At 45.6% G+C, this 19144-nt stretch overlaps 1 protein-coding gene across 2 annotated transcripts in view; it reads right to left on the bottom strand.

Annotated features, from left to right (window-relative positions):
* CERT1 (ceramide transporter 1) overlaps positions 1-18886 on the bottom strand; it is a gene marked incomplete at its 3' end in the record, with an annotated part of 197219 nt that extends 178333 nt beyond the window's left edge. The window contains exon 1 of one of the 2 annotated variants that reach the window (XM_082258739.1): positions 18566-18886. In XM_082258739.1, coding sequence (XP_082114865.1) covers positions 18566-18856 — 291 coding nt within the window. In that variant the 5' untranslated portion in view covers positions 18857-18886. The remainder of the gene's footprint in view (positions 1-18565) is intronic. The other variant, XM_082258740.1, reaches the window with a different exon arrangement.
* Between the last annotated feature and the right edge of the window lie 258 nt (positions 18887-19144).

Below are 19144 nucleotides of genomic sequence, written 5' to 3'. Positions count from 1 at the left end.
TTTTTTGGCAGATCTGAACAGACGGCCCATGCATCTCTATGGGCATCGGATGTCAGTGGAGACATGTCCGCTGACATCTTATCTGTCAAAACCGGACGGATGGAAACCATTTTTAATCCGTCTGGCGGATCAGATCGGATGAGAACGGACAGATGGTCTGTTCCCATCCGATTCCCCCATAGAGAAGAATGGGGACCTGACAGCTGTGTCTCCGCACACAGCGCAGAGACACAGCTGTCTTCTGCCTGCTCAGTGGGGGAATCGGCGCATCCATCTCCCCCCCCCCCCCCCGCTGAGAAAAGCGGCGGACTCCGTGTGTGAAAGGGGACTAAAACAATTCAACTCAAGCACTGCTCAGCCACTCAGCCAGCAAGTCTTGTATTTTATAAATGAATACATCGCTTCCTCTGACTGACCGAATCCGAGATCCTGAGGTCATCCACCTGACACCACAGCCTGTCCAACATCATATTGAGTGTTTTAGAGCACCTAGAAAGATGGGGCAAAATACTACATGTACAAATGTACTTTGTCCCATCAGAATTTAAAAAAAAAGAAAAAAAAAAAAGAAACTGTGATAAATTTTCTAGTGACCATTTTTCTTAAGCATTGGACCAATTTTTTTTTTTTTTTAAAGTAATGAGCATTGTCTACATCAATTAGCAGACTGGTAGAGACATCCAACTGCAATTACTAAATCTTATGGTCTAAGGCAGGGTTTTCTCTACCTTTTTTCTGTCAAGGAGCCCTTAATGTTGCACAATCTCAAGCACCCCATTCTAAAAACGTAAAAACGTAATAGTTTTACATATTGCAGTAGCATGCACACACATAGGACACCCAACATTAGAGATGATTTATTCTTAAAAATGCAATGTACCTTTGCACATAGGTACTGACTAGCATTTCAGCTAGGGATGCACGGATCCGATATTCGGATTGGATATCGGCGCCGATACGGCCATTTTAGATGGATCGGTAACATTGACCGATCCACTGGCCAATCCGGTTTTTTGCTTGGTAACGGCTCAGCCATCCCTTACTAGATGCAGTACTAGTATGGGACGGGAGTTGCTACTTCCTGTATAGGTCCGGCTCACAGGCGGAGTGATAACAGATGCACTCCGCCTGTGAATGGAGGAGCCGTACACATGAAGCAGCGGCTTTGCTCTGTACAGCAGCCACTTGCTTTGTGTGTAGCTCCGGATCGGTGTCCGCGATTTCACAACGCCAGATATCGGTATCTGTTCCAAAAAAGTGGGATCAGTGCATCCCTAATTTCAGCTTTTCTATTCTGCCCCAGTTTCTCTCCCTCAATCCGCTAACGTAACCCCAGTGTTAAGAGGGGCAGGTAAGGGGCAAACAAGGATGTTCGGGCGCCTGGCGATCTTCTGATCAACCTATGCCATTATCAGTTGTCGGGACACTAGCAGCTGGCCAACACAATTCCCAAACTTGTAATGCTACAAATTAAAACACTGTGGCTTTGTGGAACAAGAAAGGCAGCCTTGACTCTGGTTTGTTGACAATTGTTGGGAAATTTTTAGGCATTTTGCCAAAGCACCCCAGTGTGCCACGGCACCCTGGTTGAAAAAGGCTGGTCTAATGCCTCGTACACACGCACCGATTGTTGGCCGACCGATCGGCCGTCTTTTGTCCAGTGTTGTTGTGTTGGTTGAAAAATGCTCTAGACTGCACACGAATTTTGTCGGCCAACAACAACCAACTTCAGAAGTGATGTCATGTTCTGGTTTACTTTCCGTGTGTTTTTTCTTCTTTGAGCATGCCCACTCTTGCGCATCACATTTTTGTCTGCCGAAATCTGTACTGACTGAAGAACAATCGGCCGTTCTGGTGGCAGCCAAGAAAACTTTTATAGCATGCACACCAGATTTTATTCGGCCGAAAAGTCGCAGTCGGTTGTCGGAAGCATCATACTAACAAGCAGACAATCGGCCGATCGGACGTTGGCCGAAATTTCACGGCCAACAATCGGTGCGCGTGTACGTGGCTTAAGGCACTATATGAAAAACGATGTATCAGCACTATTTTGTGAGTAAAATAGTGCTGTATTGTTGTATTATGTAAAATGACCACAAGAGCAACCATAATATTGTAGTATTAAAACAATAAATACAATAAATTACTTCACAGCATATCACACACACAAAAATCAGCCAAAAACCACAAAGGCTGAGAATGATGAAGACCACCCATTGAGGATCTAATTTACAGCTTTATTGGTTAAGTGTCACTTAAAATACATTGGAACAACGTTCAGGAAGGAAATGACAGCTTCCTGGTGATCCTCAATTGTAAAATAAGTTCTACTACTCTGTAAGGCAAACATTACCTAACCCACAATCACACATCACTGCTTTCAGCCACTTAACCCCAATGACTGGATATACGCTGAAATGAAAGAAAAATTTGTGAGGTAAACAGTTTTAGCCCCAGTTCACACTAGGGCGACCTGTGAGGCGACCTGGTCGCCTCACAGGTCGCCGCAGGTCACCTCCCATAGGGAAGCTACGGACCCGTTCTAATAGGAGCGACACAAGTCGCTCCGACCTAGAAAAAGGGTCCGGAGCTTCTTTGGGGCGACCAGGAGGCGACCGCCATAGACTTCAATGTTATGAAGTCTGTGGCGGCCGCTCCGAGGTCGCGGCGCGCTGCTCGCACCGCGATCTCAGAGGTCGCCCCTGAAAGTAGCGTCGCGCCAGTGTGAACCGGCGCTAAATCTACTATGTAATGGTCATTAAAAGATCAGAATTATCGGGGCACTACCTAGCTGTACAAGCCAAAACCCGCATTATTTGTGGATCGCCATCATTAAAAGGGTCAATAAACCCGGACTATGAAAAGTAGAGATGCCCTGAAATTTCGGCTGCCGAAACTGATGTTTTTGGCATTTTGCCGACAGAAGAAAAAAAAAAAAAAAAAAGTGCTGATAATGGGGCCAAAAAATGCGATCTTTGCCACGATTTTACTGTGCTTATGGTGTGTTTTTTCATAGGCCAGGTGACTCAAAGACCACATCAAAAACACGTTTTCAATACATTTCAATGGGGAGGTGCGTTTTTGGTGCAGTTTTTAACAGACCAAAAAAGAAGCAAGCTTTTTACCACAATAGGAGTGCAACGAACCAGTGTAAGGACAGAATTTAAAGTAGTGCATTTTTCTTGAGCTTCTCTTGCGCCAAAGGTGCCGATAATGGCAGACAAAAAAAATCTATTTATATTAAAGTCAATAATACAATAATTGTTTAAAAAAAAAAAAAAATTTCAGCACCAAAATTTCCATTTGGTGCACTTCCAATGAAAATCTCTCATTACAGACTATGTAAAAGTGTCTACACATACTCACAAATCCACTTAATTTGTCTTAATTTGTTTTGTGTAGGGAGAAATACAGGCATGCCCCACTTTAAGTACACAATAGGACCAGAGCATGTATGTGAAACGAAAATGTACTTAAAGTGAAGCAATACCTTTTTTCACTTCTCAATGCATGTAAATACACTAGCTTTATAGGAAATCTTAGTCCGCTTGATATGGCACTGCTCTCAAAGCATAAAGGACACCAAACCTGGGGAGCACATTAAGGGGACCAAGGACTATGACATGGTAGATTACCTAGGCAAGCTGGCTTGCCAAAACATAGGATACGTTGTAGTCCTGGGCCCCCTGTATGTGCTCATTAAATTTGGTGTCCCTGTCACTTATGGTTCCGGAGCAGTGCCATCTCAAGCTGACCAAGATTTCATATAGAAAGCAATGTTAAAAGCTGGGAGTAAGCCATGGCAAGCTGACCAAAAATGGGGTATGCCTGTACACCAGGTTGATCCTGGCTTCAGCTGCCACACTATGACCCCGCTGTGGTCGGAGCTTGTATAGCTTAGCACCTACTGTGCATTCTCTGCTTTGACTTCAAAACATGAATTTCCTCCTTGTTCTAGCCAGAGCAACCCCCAAATGCTTTTCGCTAGGGCTGAGCTGGGGGCGGGGCTACGTTGAAGCAGGTCACGTCCTAAGTCGTCACCAAGGACCCCCCCAAAGCTGTGCAAGGTGGGTTGGAAGGGTCAGTCCTGGGATCTGATCTAACCAAAGGCATTGATGGGTGGTTCAGATTCCTAATTGACAGCTTCCTACTGGCTTTGCATGGCCTGGGGGAGGCCGATGTAACGTTCGAATTCCATACCTCGTTAGAATTCCATACCATCGTCACTTCCTGTCTGAAACAGCTGAGCAGCGCGCATGCTCAGAGCCCCGGAAACATAATTGAAGAGCAAAGAATTTGAGAAGTGCGCATGCTCGGAGGGAATGAACTTCTCACGGCACTGTGTGTAATTTTATGCTTGCGGCAGTTAAATAAAAACAGTTCGGCTGCAACATCAATCATCTCCTCTCCTGTCCCTGTCACTTCCCTGATCTCGCCTAATAAATATAAAAGCGGCGGCGGGTGTATGAGATGTATATGACGGCGATCGCGGCTCCGTGATCCGCTTTTATATTTATTACCCGAGATCAGGGAAGTGACAGGGGAAGGAGCGGACATGAGCCATGATGCAGAGGAGCTGTTTTAATGTAACCGCCGCAAGTTTAAAGCGGAGTTCCACCCTGGATTTTTTTTTTTTTTTTTTTTAATACCCCCGGGACAGTCAGGGCTAGTGCATTCCACAATGGCTAGCCTCTGATCTGTCCCGGGTTGCACTTACCTGTTAGGACAAATACTTACCTTGCAAACGTCTTGTCCAGCGCTGCCATCTCAGATGTGGGCAGCTTGAAGCCAGCGCGTCCTCTTCGGCGTCTTCTTCCGCCTTCTTTGGTCCCACGATGCTCTGCGCCGGCCCCGACGTCACTTCCGGGTCGCGCGCGTCATCCCTCCACAGCTTCTGGGCATGCCCAGAAGCTGTTTAGAAGGGGATGACGCGCGCGACCCGAAACTGACGTCGGGGCCGGTGCAGGCGCAATGATTCCTGGGAGCTATGATGTCCAGCTCCCAGGAATCATTGCAGAGCCAGGAAGTGACGACGGGCCGCGGCCGAGGAAGGAGGAAGAAGGAAGTAAGGTAAGTATATTTTCTTCGCTACGAGGTAAGTAAAAAAAAAAAAAAAATATGCGATTATCCATTTCTTTTTCAGGTGACCCGGAGCGAGAAGATGGAGGCAAGTATAAAAATAGGGTGGAACTCCACTTTAAGTACTGTGAGAAATCAGTACCCTCCTTGGTGCACCGGAAGTGACGAGGGTATGTTTTTCTCACGGAACACCGGTGTTTTGTGAGAATTACCTACCCGTGAGAAAAACCTACCCCTCGTCACTTCCGGGTTACAGCAGTGTGTGTAATGCAGCGGTTACATTAAAACAGCTGTGCTGCAATACGAGTCATCTCCGCTCCTCTCCCTGTCACTTCCCTGATCTTGGATAGTAAATATAAAAGCGGCGGCGGGTGTATGAAAACAAATCACGGAGCCGAGAACCGCTTTTATATTAACTAGCCCAGATCAGGAAAGTGACAGGGACAGGAGCGGAGATGACTCGTATTGCAGCCCAGCTGTTTTATGTAACCGCCGCGTGGGTAGGTTTTTCTCACGGTACACCGTGATCTTTTCATACTAGTGCGCATGCGCACTAATCAGCTCCTCAGTTGTTCCCTTAGGTATCCGGGGCTGTGGGCATGCGCACTGCTGCGCTGCTCAGCTGTTCCTGGCCGGAAGTGACGAGGGTAGGTAATTCTCACGGGGTAGGTAATTCTCACGTTACACTGGGTCTCAGCTACAGCTAAAACAGGAAAAAGTCATATGACCCTTTATTGAAAAATGTGTAAAGGTATTTAGTGCTTTTATTCAAAAAGTAGTTTTACATGTATTGAGTAGCTACTGGTGTTGCCCTGTTATGTAGACTAATAGTATCAGGGTTTAGAATCACTTTACCAAGTGCCAAAAATTCTCAGCTTAACTATTGGCAACAATAAATAATGACAAACTCCCTACCCCCAGCTGATAAGAAAATAGGAGTGTCTAGGAGGGATCTAAAATCAGATTACCCAACTTATTTCTGGATCCCACAGTTGTCCTCCCCAGTTCTTTCGATTTTTTCCTTTAGATTTACCAAACCATATAATATGAGGTCAGACCTAAACACTTTCAATTTGTATGCAATCAGGCAGACCCTTGTACTACATAGTTGAAGGTAAATCTAAAGGAAATCTACCAACAAAAGTTGTATAGTGTGTATCCAGCTTTAGTGGATGGATACACATCAAATGTACAGACTCCTCTGCACTGCCAAGTCTGACAGATCCGTAATGATGGGTGCACAGACCCTGGGGTATCCAGGACCCCGACATCCTGCGCATCCACCACAGCAGATGAGTGCGCAAAGCCAATACAGGTCCATCACCAGGGTGAATAAAATTTGATTTTTTTTTTTTTTTTAAATCGGATTTTTTTGTTTAACAAATTTTAATAAAATTCCTTTGAGGTAAAAATCTATCCAAAGATTTCAGATACATTAATGAATTAGTTTATGCAGCATGAAATGGAGCTTAGTTATGTAAAATGAGGCTGTATATTCTGCAATATTTACATTTTTGGTAAACTCATTCAATGAATGCAAGCTCTACGAGCTGAGATAACATGCACTGCATTGATGCATTCACACAATTTCACACTAACTACCAGAAAGAATGAGTCCTTACATTTAAAGAGCACCTGTCATTTCAGATCCACCATGGCAGTGCTGGTAGTGGGCATCCACTCACTGCTGCCCCCACATGCCTCACCTTGTGTCACTGCCACATCACCAGCCATCCCATTAAAGTGAATGGGACTGTCCGTGAGTCAACAGCGGGTCAGAGATGACAGCTGCACTTTAAAAACGATGATTTAAAATAGAGTTGATTTAAATCAAGTCTTTTTACTAGCGATTTAAATCAAATCCACCCTGTCCATCACTAATTTGGGCTGCCAGCACTCAGCAAAACACTAGGACAGAAAAGTAAACTGAGGTCACTTCACGCTATACAGGGCTGAGCCCCCATGTGAATGAGCCCTAATGGTCTACTTAAAAAGAGCAAATTCTTTAAAACAAAAAGTTCTATAAACAACATCTAAACGCTGCAGAAACAACACTCATTTTACAAATCCTGAAACGCACTTTGTATCTGGATCTAGACATTTTCAAGAAGCATTCTGCAGAGTCTCTACATTACAGACACACCCAAGTGGACTTGAGAAATTCCAAAAGCTACTACTGGGACATCTGATGACTTCCAACTGCAAGAAGGGAGGGCAGGCAGTACAGCATGTCTCCGATCATCCCTGATCTCCTAATCTACTAGAAGGGTGGATGTTATGCTAGAAAAGAACTGCAGGGAAGAAGAAAAAGAAGTGTATTTATCTGTGATGTCAAAAGCAGCAAAGCACGCTTGTCTGGAGTGGCATTGCTTCACATACAAAGATTATGCAAGGATTGAATTGTCATGTCCTCTTACAGCCTATGTGTTAATAAATGAAAAGTTTCACAATCTGTATACCCTTTATATTCAGTGCACATCCACAATGTCAATTTATAGCAGCAATCTCCAAATATTCTCATCTCATTCCTCTCTGGTGTTTGAAAGGCAGTATGAGGAGGCAATTTATTGTGTGAATTCATCAATGCAGTGCATGTTATCTCAGCTTGCAGAGCTTGGATTCATTGAATGAGTTTAACAAAAAATGTAAATATTGCAGAATATACAGCCTCATTTTACATAACTAAGCTCCATTTCATGCTGCATAAACTAAATTATTAATGTATCTGAAATCTTTGGATAGATTTTTACTCCAAAGGCATTTTAGTAAAATGTTAAAAAAAAAAAAAAAATCATTTTCTATTCACCCTGGTGATGGACCTGTATTGGCTTTGCGCACTCATCTGCTGGCGTGGATGCGCAGGATGTCGGGGTCCTGATTACCCCAGGGTCTGTGCACCCATCATTACGGATCTGTCAGACTTGGCAGTGCAGAGGAGTCTGTACATTTGATGTGTATCCATCCACTAAAGCTGGATACACACTATACAACTTTTGTTGGTAGATTTCCTTTAGCTTTACCTTCAACTATGTAGTACAAGGGCCTGCCTGACTGCATAAAAACTGAAAGTGTTTAGGTCTGACCTCATATTATATGGTTTTGGTAGGTCTAAAAGGAAAAAAATTTAAAAAATTTTTATAGTGTGTATCCAGCTTAGCTGGCAATAGATGGATAGTCCCCCCCACCCCCAATCAGCCAGTGGGCTGATGGAAAAATAAATGAACAGGTTTACCCATCCACACAATCAGTGGATAGAGGAATCCTCCCAACTGAGCCACTGAGGTGGATTTACAAAAACTAGAGAGTGGAAAATATGGTGCAGCTGTGGATGCTAACCAATCAGCTTCTAACTTCAGATAGTTCAAGTAACCACTTGCCGACCGCTCACTGGAGCTCTACTGCGGCAAAGTGACTCCTCCCCTTGTGGGCGGCGCATGCGCGCCGCCGGAGGCTCGCTTCCGCTGTATTCAGTCACAGCAGGAGTTGGGCCAGGGGAGGAGCGGCGGTTATCACTGCCGCTCTTCCCCGATTGTCGGGGATCGAGTCTGGAGATCGGCCCGCTTGTGTAAACAAAGCAGGCGGATTTCCTAAGTGACAGACAGGGCCAGATTGCAGGGTTCAGCATAGCTGAACCTGCGATCTGTCCCTGTGTCACTCAGTCACCTCCCCCCACACACGTTAGTAAGCACCAGGCATACATTAACCCCTCCCTCTCCAATAAAAGTAACCCCTTCCCTGCCAGTGTCATTTTTACAGTAACCGTGCATATTTATAGCACTGATTACTGTAGTAATGTCACTGGTACCCCCAAAAGTGTCAAAAATGTCAGTCAAGGGTCCGATCAGTCCGCCGCAATGTCGCAAAAAAAAAAAAATAAATAAAAAACACACCAAAAATGACAGAAATCTTTCCCTTAGTTAGTAAACGCAATAACTTTTGCGCAAACCAATCAAAATACGCTTATTGTGATTTTTTTTTTTTTTTTTTTTACTAAACATAGGTAGCAGAAAACAAAATTGGCCAAAAATTTTAAAAAAAATTTAGATTTTTACATTTTTTTTTGGGGGGGGGGGGGGGGATTTCATATTAAAAAAAAATGTGAAATAGTTATTTTTTCAAATTTTACGCTCTTTTTTTGTTTATAGCGCAAAAAGTAAAAATTGCACAGGGGATCAAATACCACCAAAATACCGCTCTGTTTGTGGGAAAAAAAGGACGTAAATTTTGTTTGAGTACGGCATCGCACAACCGCGCAATTGTCAGTTAAAGTCGCACAGTGCCGAATCGCAAAAAATGGCCTGGACGTAAGACAGCAAAATCCTCCGGTGGTAAAGTGGTTAAGCTTTAAAAAAAAAAAAAGCGGATTGGTTTCTGTGCAGAGCTGCACCAGATTTTAGACTCCCCAGTTTTAACCCCTTGCTGGCCACTCCATGTACATTTACTGTAGAGTGGCAGCTCCTGTGCACAGAATAACATACTGGTACGTTACTCAATTTTTCCCGATCTGGTGCACGCACGTGTGCTGCTGGCGACCCTCTCCCGCTGTGATTCAACACAACTGGAGCCAATCCAGTGGACCCATTGTCCACTGGGACCCGCCGATCATTCCCAAGAGAGGCAGAATGGCATTCTGTTAGCAGGGAAGATAGAGATCCTGTGTGTCCGCTAAGCAGGAACACGGATCTCTGTTTTCTCCAAGTTAAAGCATCCCCCACCCAGTTAGTAACCACACCCAGGAACACATTTAACCCTTTGATCGCCCTAGATGTTAACCCATTCCCAGCCAATGTCATCAGTAAAGTAACGTGCACATTTTTTAGCACATCACCGTATTAATGTCACTGGTCCCCCAAAAAAACTTGCCAAAAGTGTCACTTCGTGTCCGATTTGTCCGCCCCAGTGTTGCAGTCCCGCTTTAAGTCGATGATCGCCGCCATTACTAGTAAAAGACTTAAAAAGTTCCATAAAAATATCCCATAGTTTGTAGATGCTTTAACTTTTGTGCAAACCAATCAATTTACGCTTCTGGGGAATATTTATTATTTATTTTAACCAAAAACATAGAATACATATTGACCTAAATTGGTAAAGAAATCAGTTTTACATTTTTTTTTTAAATGGTCGGTCTTTTTTGTTTATAGTGCAAATAACCACAGAGGTGCTCAAATACCACCAAAAGAAAGTTCTATTTGCGAGAAAAAAAAAATACATTTTATTTGGGTACAGTGTACAGACCGTGCAATTGTTGAACCCGACTCATTTCGTTCAGTCTTTGGCCAGCTTTACTCACCGCATGTCTGAAAGAGCCCAAAGGCAGAGTAACACAAGGTAACCAAGTTCCAGGAGTCTTTACTACTAAACAGAGCATTTGAGGTCCTATAGGAAGCCTTGTCCTATACAGCACACAGGCAAAATGTGCATAGAAGAACAAATACATTTGGAAAAGGGATATTAAAGGTTGGAATTTATTCTTTTTTTTTTTTATATTATAATATATGTTTTATTATTTTATTTGCCTTCTCTGTGCAATGATTTTTCATAGAGCAGCCCCTATCCTCTTCTGGGGTCCCCAGTGAGCGCTTCTGGCTCCGCCTCTTCTCCCAAGTGCCCCCATAGCAAACTGCTTCCTATGGGGGCACTTGTGCGTGCTCGCTCCCGATCTCTGCTCTGTGTATCCATAAGACACAGAACATGGCTCAGCCCAGGCCCCACTCCCTCCTCACTGGCTCTGACAGTAGCGGGAGCCAATGAGGAGTGTGAGCCAAGAAAGCCTCGGCTCTCGTGCACATCTCTGAATCGAGATTGTTCGAAGGTAATAGAAGAGCAAAGTCTGGAATTTTCTAAACTCCTCGATATCTTTATTGTAATATCAAAATGACATCACAGGCATAGCAGGAACAATAAAAGGGTAACGTGTTTCGGGCAAAATACAGCACTTTGTTTTTCCATGGTCTTACAGAAGAGCTGTGCAGCACCCTCAAGCCATACTCGCAGCAAAGAGGCTTGGGTAGTTCACCTGGAGCGGCAACAAGCTTGTTCTGCATTTCGGGCCCAGGTAAGTATTTAGGGGAGGCTGCACTCAGAAGGTTTTTTTATCCTACTACATAGAATGCAGCAAGGTAACCCAACTGGATTTACAACCACTTTGAAGATTCGCACATGGAGAAAAATGCACCAATTTCTATACGCACAATCAATTAGTGTTAAGAATGCTGAATAAAACAAACAAAAAAAAAACGCAACTGTTGCACGACAATTCATTCATTTGTTGCACGATAGTATTGCGCTGTCTACGCACATCCACCTCTCTTCGCTACATAATTTTTTACCACTCTGGTGATGGTCTATTAATTTCAAGTTGGTAAAAGCACTTGATTATTTTGGTGCACGCCATCACTGAAACTGTTGCATTTCACTTTTAATGTAAATATAATGTGAACATGATGTGTACCAGTCCTCCAAAGCCATAGAGTTGATCAAAGAGTGTTAACTCTTTCATCGCCTATGGGAGCAGCCAGCCGCACCGGCAGAGCGGGCGAACCAGCGGAAACGGTGAGCCTGAGAAACACCAGCAGGTGTGTGGACATCCTCTCCCACCGGTTCGGAAAACTGTTCCAGCAGCTCAGACCGGTTTCATGAGAAAGCCGGACGCCTGCAGAAGAAATGGTACCGGGGTTATGGGTTATCTCCTCCGCAATAATACCAGGAAAACCACTTGCAAACCGCAACATAAATACATATTGGGGTCAGCAAGTGGTTAACCAGCAAAATCTGATGAAAAATGTGAAGTTTAAGTCTGGGGGGTAGAGAAATTACGTTTAATACTCCCATTATTCCTTGCTCTGGCAGGCTTTCCCTACACTGTTTGTCTGATCCCCTGCAGCCTCTTCCGAGAGCTCATATACACAGGCAGCCAGGGGAACAGTAAAATAAGAAAGTTGAGCTGCAGTTTTGCTGCTCCCCAATTGAATAAGGAGATGCAGCTGCTCAGGGCGGTACACATTCTGCAGCAAAAACTAAACTGCATGTCACAATTGTCCGCACTGCTAACAAACCTGACCCAATTAATGTATGGGGGCCACATCACAACCCCCTACATCAGAGGTTCTCAACTCCAATCCTCAGGACCCACCAACAGGCCAGATTTTAAGTATTACCTTGGGGAGAAGCAGACTAGAATATTGCAATCACTGAGCAGCAAATTATATCACCTGTGCTGTATTTCAGTTATCTTTCAGACCTGGCCTGCTTAGTGGGTCCTGAGGACAGGAGTTGAGAACCACTGCCCTTAGGCTCCATTCACACCTGGGCGTTTGTTTCAGGCGTTTTTATGGGCAGGCGTTTTTAGATTGACTAGAGACCAATGGAAAACGCCTGTGATCTGCCCAATAAGAAGCTCATGTACTTTTTTGAGCATTTTGCTTCAGGCGTTAGAACGCTCAGATGTGAACAGGGGCCATTTAAATGAATGGGGTTTTACTTGTTGGGCGTTTTGGAAACGTTTCTTTTGAGCGTTTTTGGAGCTGAAAACGCCAAGGTGTGAATGGAGCCTTATTGAAGTATTATTTAGCAAACATTGCAGCAAAATGTAAATGCCACGTGGCATGAAAGCAACCAATACAAACTAAAAGGGACTGCATTGCAATGCAGCAATTTCAGGGTTAAAACAGCTGGTGATGTAATGACAAAGCCTCACTGCCTGTCAAATGCCCTCAAAAAGACAATCCACCATGATGTGACAGATGCCTGAAACCCCAAGACTCCTACCCCCTGTGCACTGTCCTTGTACCAGCCCATGCTCTCTCCCCTAGTGGTGGAAGGTACCACAGCACACAGGGGATGGGGGGGGGGGGGGGCAAGGTATCCGACACACCCAGATGATGAAGATTCTTCTCCAAGTTTCTCTCCTCTGGACTATGAAGACAAGCAAAGTAGGATAGGTCAGGATTCATTCTTATGTTAGCACATTTTTTTACTTTTAAAAACGTGACAGAAGAATGTTCAATTTAAAAATATATATAAAATTATTTTAGTTTGTTATATGACATTTTGTCTCCAAGAGCTTGTTGGGGTACAGGAGGGTTTGGGATATTGCTTTTTTTCCCCAAAAGTCACCTTGTACAACCGTGACAGTGCAAAAATAATAGGCACAGGACTGCTATGCAGTGTATTGCATTCAGATCCTCTTCAGTAAAAGTAAACTTACCTTATAAAGAATAATTTCATCATTCACAAAAAAAAAAAAAAAAGTGACCTACCTACAAATAAACCTGGTGACCAATCCAAACCCAGCAGCCATGATACCCTGTGCCGCCAGCCTATGGGCACATCATACACCAGGGCTTGACGAATCTGCCTAGAATCTAGGAGCCAGCTAAAAAAGTTAAGAGCCAGTTTTTTAAATCCGCTGCCCAGCGCCCAGAACTGCATGTCCAGGGCATCAGGCAATAAGAATTGCTATCACCTGGTGCCAAGTAATAAATAAAATGAAAATTAAAAAAGGTGGCACTGTTGAGGCTGTGCTAATAGGCAATGTTGAGGTGGCGCTAATAAGCTGCACTGACACCGGTACTGATAAGCAGCGCTCCCCGTCCACTCAGCGGCAGTAAAGGGTGACTAATCAAGCCCAGCTGTCAACCTGGGAAGATGATGTTAGAGGTGGACAGGCAGTGAGAGCAAGCCGCACTCATCACAGCACTGTCCACCAGAGGGCGTTGGTTTGCACACAGAAGCGTGTATCACGCTCCAGCAGACCGCAAAGCCGCGGCCTCAATTATCAGCCAGCCCCGACGCTAGTCTGTGCACCCGCGGGTGGGCCACATGGGAGGATCCCGACTACTGCTGCAGTGTAACCCAGGCGCAAGGACACAACTTCTAGTCGCCACTGCGACCTGGCGCCTGGGTTTTGTTTGAGCCCTGTCATACACAATAAACCCGGAGCTAGTAATCATCATTGTGCTAGCAATGGCAAACATTTATTGGTCAGCACGACCACGTGACCAATAAGAAATGTATCTGAGACTGCTTCATCTCCCATAATATGCCAGAGAAAAAAGAAGCGCTTCCCAATGATCAGCACCATCATGCTGCGCAATACAAGCATCATGATGAATACTCTCTCTAGGGTCATGTATTACAGTGTATGAACCTCTACTTCCACAGTGTGGTCACTATGTGCAGCTGAGTTAGGAGGGGCAGCCAGGTTATTGGGAACTCACTCCCATTTTTATTTTTTGTGACAAGGTGAACTGAAGCTTGAAAGAGTTAGTTCTGGTCTATGCAGATAAGGAGCATCGGTAGGTAAAAACTAACTGCAGCTCTGGCTAGAGTTGAATAATGCCCTTACAGGTAGGGATGCACCGAAATGAAAATTCTGGGCCGAAACCGAAAATGCAGGATGCCCTTGGCCGAAAACCGAAACCGAAAATGACTTTTTCCCCAAATTTTTTTTTTAAAATAGATAGAAGAGGGGCATACACCAAAAACAGGTAGCGACATACACCTGTCGCTGCCACCCTGTCACAGTATATGTACTGTGATGGGTTGGCAAGAGGTTAATTTAATTACCAATGGTATTTCTATTATGCAGCATGAGGGGTTAATGTATTGTCAATGCTGGTCACTCATCTATTAGTGACCGACCAGTGGCAGTTAATTTACCCCTTTGTGCTGCATTAGTGCAACCAGTATCAGTGTTAACACTGGTTGCACTGATGCAGCACGAAGGGGTTAATTAACTGCCAATGGTCGGTCACTAATGCATCTGTGACCAGCAGTGACAATACATTAACCCCTCATGCTGCATAATACTAATACCAATGGTAAGCTCGCCTCAGCTTCCCCCCCCCCCCCCCCCCACTGCCTCAGCGTCCCTCCCCATCCCAACGATTCAATCTCCTTACTGTCACTCTGCTGAGTGCTCCTCCGGTGTCCTTCATTCAAAAGAAGCGCCTCTGGCCGGCGGCCCGCCTCCCGGTGACGTCACTACTACGATGTGTGTATGAATGAAGTGTCATACCGGGCGGGAGGGCAGGCGAGCGGCCGCTTATAGATATAACTATGTGAGCCTTCACTTCACTGTCAGCGGGACTGTGTGTGAACGAACTGACCTGACAGCGGGCAGGGGGAGCGGCCGCTAATAACTATAACTATGTGAGCCTTCACTTCCCTGTCAGGCATGTATCTCCTCTGACAGGGAAGTGAAGGCTCACATAGTTATAGTCATTAGCGGCCGCTCCCCCCGCCCGGTGTCCGGTCAGTTCATTCACACACAGTCCTGCTGACAGTGAAGTGAAGGCTCACATAGTTATATCTATTAGCGGCCGCTCGCCCGCCCTCCCGCCCGGTGTGTCACTTCATTCATACACACATCATAGTAGTAGGGACGTCATTGAGAGGTGGTCGGCCGGCCAGAGGCGGGACTTTTAAAACCTGCACTGCACCCTCCTCCTTCCTCACGGCGGCCATTAATTTCGGCATTGTTAACCCATTATCAGCCGAAATGGGATAGGCTCATTTTCGGCCGATAATTTCAGTGGCCGAAATTTCGGTGCATCCCTACTTACAGGTGTAGGCCATTTATTTACCTCATGAAGCCTGACCAGAAAACTCCCAGGATGTTGCCAAGAAGCTTAGCTGTTATGGTTTATTTTTACAGGAGTGCGCTCTCAAACATTGATGCATCAGGGGAGAGAAGAAGCATGTGGGGGGTTTAAATCAGAGCTCGCTCCTGAGATAGTAAGGGAGTACAGTAATAGCTCAACTTCTCTTAGCAACATCCTAGGAGTTGTTCAGGTCAGGCTTCATAATATATGCAAATGGTCTACACCACGCATGTCAAACACAAGGCATGCAGGCCAAATTCTGCCCGCCAGACCTTGTCATGTGGCCCTCCCACAAAGTTTTGCAGTCGAATCGTGGCAGAACTCCATTCCGCCACCTCCAGCTCTCAACCTCCTAAACCTTGTAGACAACCTTCCTAGAGGAGTTGAAGCTGTTATAGCTGCAAAGGGTGGGTCAACTCAATATTGAACCCTACGGACTAAGACTGGGATGTCATTAAAGTTCATGTGTGTGTAAAGGCAGGGATCCTAACACTTTTGACAATATACTTTATATATGTATGGACCTACCCTAAAGGTTGGTCCACAACACAGTCCTGGAAAGACGTTTGGGGTGTTTTTCCGTACTGCAGGTGTATGCAGGGCCCTTGCAATCTGCAAGCAGGTGCCAATGTATAGTTATTGGCACCCCAAAAACAGATCAAAGGGAGGGCCAGATCAATATTGCACCCTACGGACAGAGTGGGATGCCATTAAAGTTCATGTGTGTGTAAAGGCAGGGATCCTAACACTTTTGACAATATACTGTATATATGTATGGACCTACCATAAAGGTTGGTCCCAACCACAACACAGTCATGGAAAGACGTCTGGTGTGTGTTTTTCCATACTGCAGGTGTATGCACTGAAATAACTATAACTGCAATAACGATACAATTTTGGCATGCAGGTGCCAGTGTATAGTTATTGGCACCCCAAAAACAGATCAAAGGGTGGGCCAAATCAATATTGACAGCCCATTCAGACTGGCGCGACACGACTTTGTGGGGCGACCTGTGAAGTCAATGCAAGTCACCTCCAGGTCGCCCCAAAGTAGTACAGGACCCTTTTTCTAAGTAAGAGCGCCTTGCGTCGCTCCTATTAGAACGGGTCCTGTACTACTCAATGGCAAGCGACCGACCGCGACTTGTCAGGCGACCAAGTCGTCTGACAAGTCGCGCTAGTCTGAATGGACTCTGAACCCTACAGAAAGAGTGGGATGCCATTAAAGTTCATGTGTGTGTAAAGGCAGACGTCCCAATACTTTTGGCAATATATGTATGGACCTACCCTGAGTCCCGGTTCACATATATGTGATACGGGGGAACCCTGCGAATCCACTGCAGGATCCCGCATTGCATTAGACTGGCAGGCAGTTCACACTGCCATATGCAAATCGCTGGGGGTGTCAATACAAAGTTAATGACACCCCCAGATCAGTTCACATGACGCAGTGTGATCTGACAGTTCAGACAGGAATCGGATGGCATAGGTGTGAACATCCATGCGATCTGATTCTGGTGTGGACCAACAAAGGGGTCCTGTGCGAGTTGTGTCCGAATCCAATGCAAGTTCAGCCATGCAATCTGTATGGGTGGATTTGCATCGCACAGACACTGCATGTGATTTGCAGAGCAGGGCGCCCCAATCACATGACATGTCTGTCATCACAGATGTGTGACCCGGTGTTCCGTGAAAAAACCATACCCGTGAGAAAACCATACCCTCGTCACTTCCGGTTCCGCTACGGAGGGTATGGATTTCTCATGGTAGTTAAACTTGCGGCGGGTATATTAAAACACTTCGGGTGCAACATAAATCATGTCCTCTCCTATCGCTGTAACATCCCTCATCTCCGGTAATAAATATAAAAGCGGATCACGGAGCTGCGATCGCCGTCACATTTACGTCTCATACACCCGCCGCCGCTTTTATATTTATTACCGGAGATGAGGGATGTTACAGCGATAGGAGAGGACATGATTTATGTTGCACCCGAAGTGTTTTAATGTACCCGCCGCAAGCATTAAATTTCACAGAGTGCCGTGAGTTTTTCCTAACCTCTGAGCATGCGCACTTCTCAAATTCTTTGATTGTCAATTAGGTATCCGGGGCTCGGAGCATGCGCACTGCTGCGCTGCTCAGCTGTTTCCCACAGGAAGTGACCAGGGTATGGTTTCTCCACGGGGTATGGAATTCTAACGTTACACCGGCACTAAAGGTTGGTCCACCCCACAACACAGTCCTGGAAAGACGTTGGGTGTGTGGTATTCAGGCATGGGTGCGACTACTAAAGAGCAACGCGTTTCTGTGCGGGTTGGGATCACACATAGTCCTGAGCCCAGACCAAAGCCCACCATACAATCACATTGTCCAATCTCTGCCTCCAGCTCTGTAATGGAATGGTTTGGGTGTGATGTGTGGAGACTGTATGGTATGGTATGGTATTAGATGGTATGGTATGGTAAGGTATTAGATGGTATGGTGTATGGTAAGGTATTAGATGGTATGGTGTATGGTAAGGTATTAGATGGTATGGTGTATGGTAAGGTATTAGATGGTATGCTGTATGGTAAGGTATGGTATTAGATGGTATGCTGTATGGTAAGGTATGGTATTAGATGGTATGCTGTATGGTAAGGAATGGTATTAGATGGTATGCTGTATGGTAAGGTATTAGATGGTATGGTATGGTAAGGTATTAGATGGTATGGTATGGTAAGGTATTAGATGGTATGGTGTATGGTAAGGTATTAGATGGTATGCTGTATGGTAAGCTGTAATAGAGGCAGCACCCATTGACACATTCCTGCCCTCAGCTGGGATGTCACCAGTTGCCGACCTGCAGAAAAGTCGCCGGTCACATGACCCCTCCCCGCACTCACCTTGGAGAGGACTCCGCAGAGCTCCACGGGCGGCCCGGGCTCGGTCTCCAGGTCTTCCTCTGAGCCCGAGGAGTTCCAGCTCTGGTTATCCGACATGAGCAGGAGCCCGAGACTCCGCCAGCCGCCTCCCGACACGACGTGACGCGCTGCCTTCCCCGAGAGTCCGGGCTGCTGCTGCTGGCCACTGCTCGGAGCCCACCCCACTCGTGATGAGAGACCCGGATGTAAATAAACAGACGGCGGATCGTAGCGACCAACTGTCCAACTCAAACAGCCGCCATCTTCCTTCATCGACGTCACTGCCCTGACTGAAGGCGTGGAAGCCGAACTGACATCTTTGGACAGAACCACGCCCATCTCCTCAGGCCCGCCCTCTCTGTCAAGTTGAATTATAGTAGGTGTGCCTCAAGGGGCGCCGCCTACACGTGGGCAGGTCGGGGCTCTCTATAGTAAAAAAGGAACGCTAGCCGCCATATTGGAGTCTGGCACGGTGCCGGGAATGGGACTGAAGAGTTACATTCTGACTTTATTTAGTCAGACTGGTTGTTATAGGTTACAACACAGTCTCCCCTACCCAGT

The sequence above is a fragment of the Pelophylax lessonae genome (assembly GCF_965119305.1).
Source record: "Pelophylax lessonae genome assembly, chromosome: 1".
Classification (NCBI taxonomy): Eukaryota; Metazoa; Chordata; class Amphibia; order Anura; family Ranidae; genus Pelophylax; species Pelophylax lessonae.
Note: the sequence above shows the minus strand (reverse complement) of the source record. Positions and strands in the feature narration are given on the sequence as shown.